The 1,163-nt window shown below is 47.6% G+C and overlaps 1 protein-coding gene across 1 annotated transcript; it reads left to right on the top strand.

Annotated features, from left to right (window-relative positions):
- Positions 1-238: 238 nt before the first annotated feature.
- On the top strand, positions 239-755 carry Pmar_PMAR012113 (merozoite surface protein 3, putative; the record flags this gene model as incomplete). Its single annotated transcript, XM_002771155.1, has 3 exons — positions 239-353; positions 402-551; positions 598-755. The coding sequence occupies 3 exons, from the start codon at positions 239-241 to the stop codon at positions 753-755; spliced, it is 423 nt and encodes a 140-aa protein (XP_002771201.1).
- Positions 756-1,163: the final 408 nt, after the last annotated feature.

Below are 1,163 nucleotides of genomic sequence, written 5' to 3'. Positions count from 1 at the left end.
AACTTGGATTCTCATTGTCACTCTTGATGGTAACATTGTCATTCTTGTCTGCTCACTTGTCAAACTTGCACGGGAAAAGGTGTAGATACAGACTCGCCGATAAGCACGATCAGTGAGATGCGTGCGGCAAAAGCACACCCGCGTCACTGTGCATGCGTGCCGACTCGGCACTGCCGAGCCGTCTCCTTGACTCCATGCGAGAAGTGACCAGTGGCAGTCGTGTTTCGTCAAACATTAAATGGATAGTGTCAAGAAACTCTGGGAAGATACCAAGGAGATCTTCACTCCGAAGGAACCCACCGTTCAGGAGAAAGCCGCTGAAAAGGCCGATGAAGCCAATCAGGCCGCTAGAGGTATCTCCCAAATACAGATGGTCAACGGGCACCCTTACTCTTGCTCAGATGCTGCAGAAACGATGAGAGAGAAGTCCAAGACAGCTGGCGATGCGATGAAGGATACTGTCACTGCAGGCGGCGAAACGCTGGGGCAAAAGGCCACGGCAGCTGGTCAGACGATGAAAGAGAAGGCTGCGGCTGGTGCCGATAAGATGGGTGAGATGGGCTTTATCCCTCAGTATCGGACTTAAGGGTATCTCAGGTGGTGAGGGAACCGCTGATGAGATCTCTGATAAAGCTAATAAGGCGGCGGACAAAACTGTGGATGCTGTCAACACGGCTGCGGACAAGGTTGGTGATGCTGTCCACAGGGCCACCGAAGCTGTGACCAATCCGGATGACAAGCAAAAGCATCAGTAGTGATAATCTCATCCCAAGTTAGCAATTACGACTCGCAGTCGATTCCTGACAATATTTGCTAGTAGCAGATGTACAAGTGTAGTATACTTGTCGTTGTCAACAGCGAACCTATTCCATTCATTTGATGAATTTTCAATGAATGAAGAATCTTGTGTTTATCGCAGTTCAGAACCTAGACAAGATACGAATAGTGGCACCTGGTCAACACATTGATTTCATGCCGTGGTTCGTTCGAGCTGTATATCGCCTCCATTTATCACCCAAACTTCGGGGTAAGATGTATGCGTATCAGAATCTCTGAAAGATATGAGATGAGAATCACTAACTAAAGTCTCGATGAACTGAAATGTAACTATCGGTGTTAATATGCTGTAATCAGGCATTAGTTGAGCATTATGTCTCTTTAGC

This window comes from Perkinsus marinus (assembly GCF_000006405.1).
Source record: "Perkinsus marinus ATCC 50983 genomic scaffold scf_1104296963372, whole genome shotgun sequence".
NCBI lineage: Eukaryota > Perkinsozoa > Perkinsida > Perkinsidae > Perkinsus > Perkinsus marinus.
The sequence above is the reverse complement of the archived record's forward strand: the minus strand, read 5'-3'. Positions and strand labels throughout refer to the sequence as shown.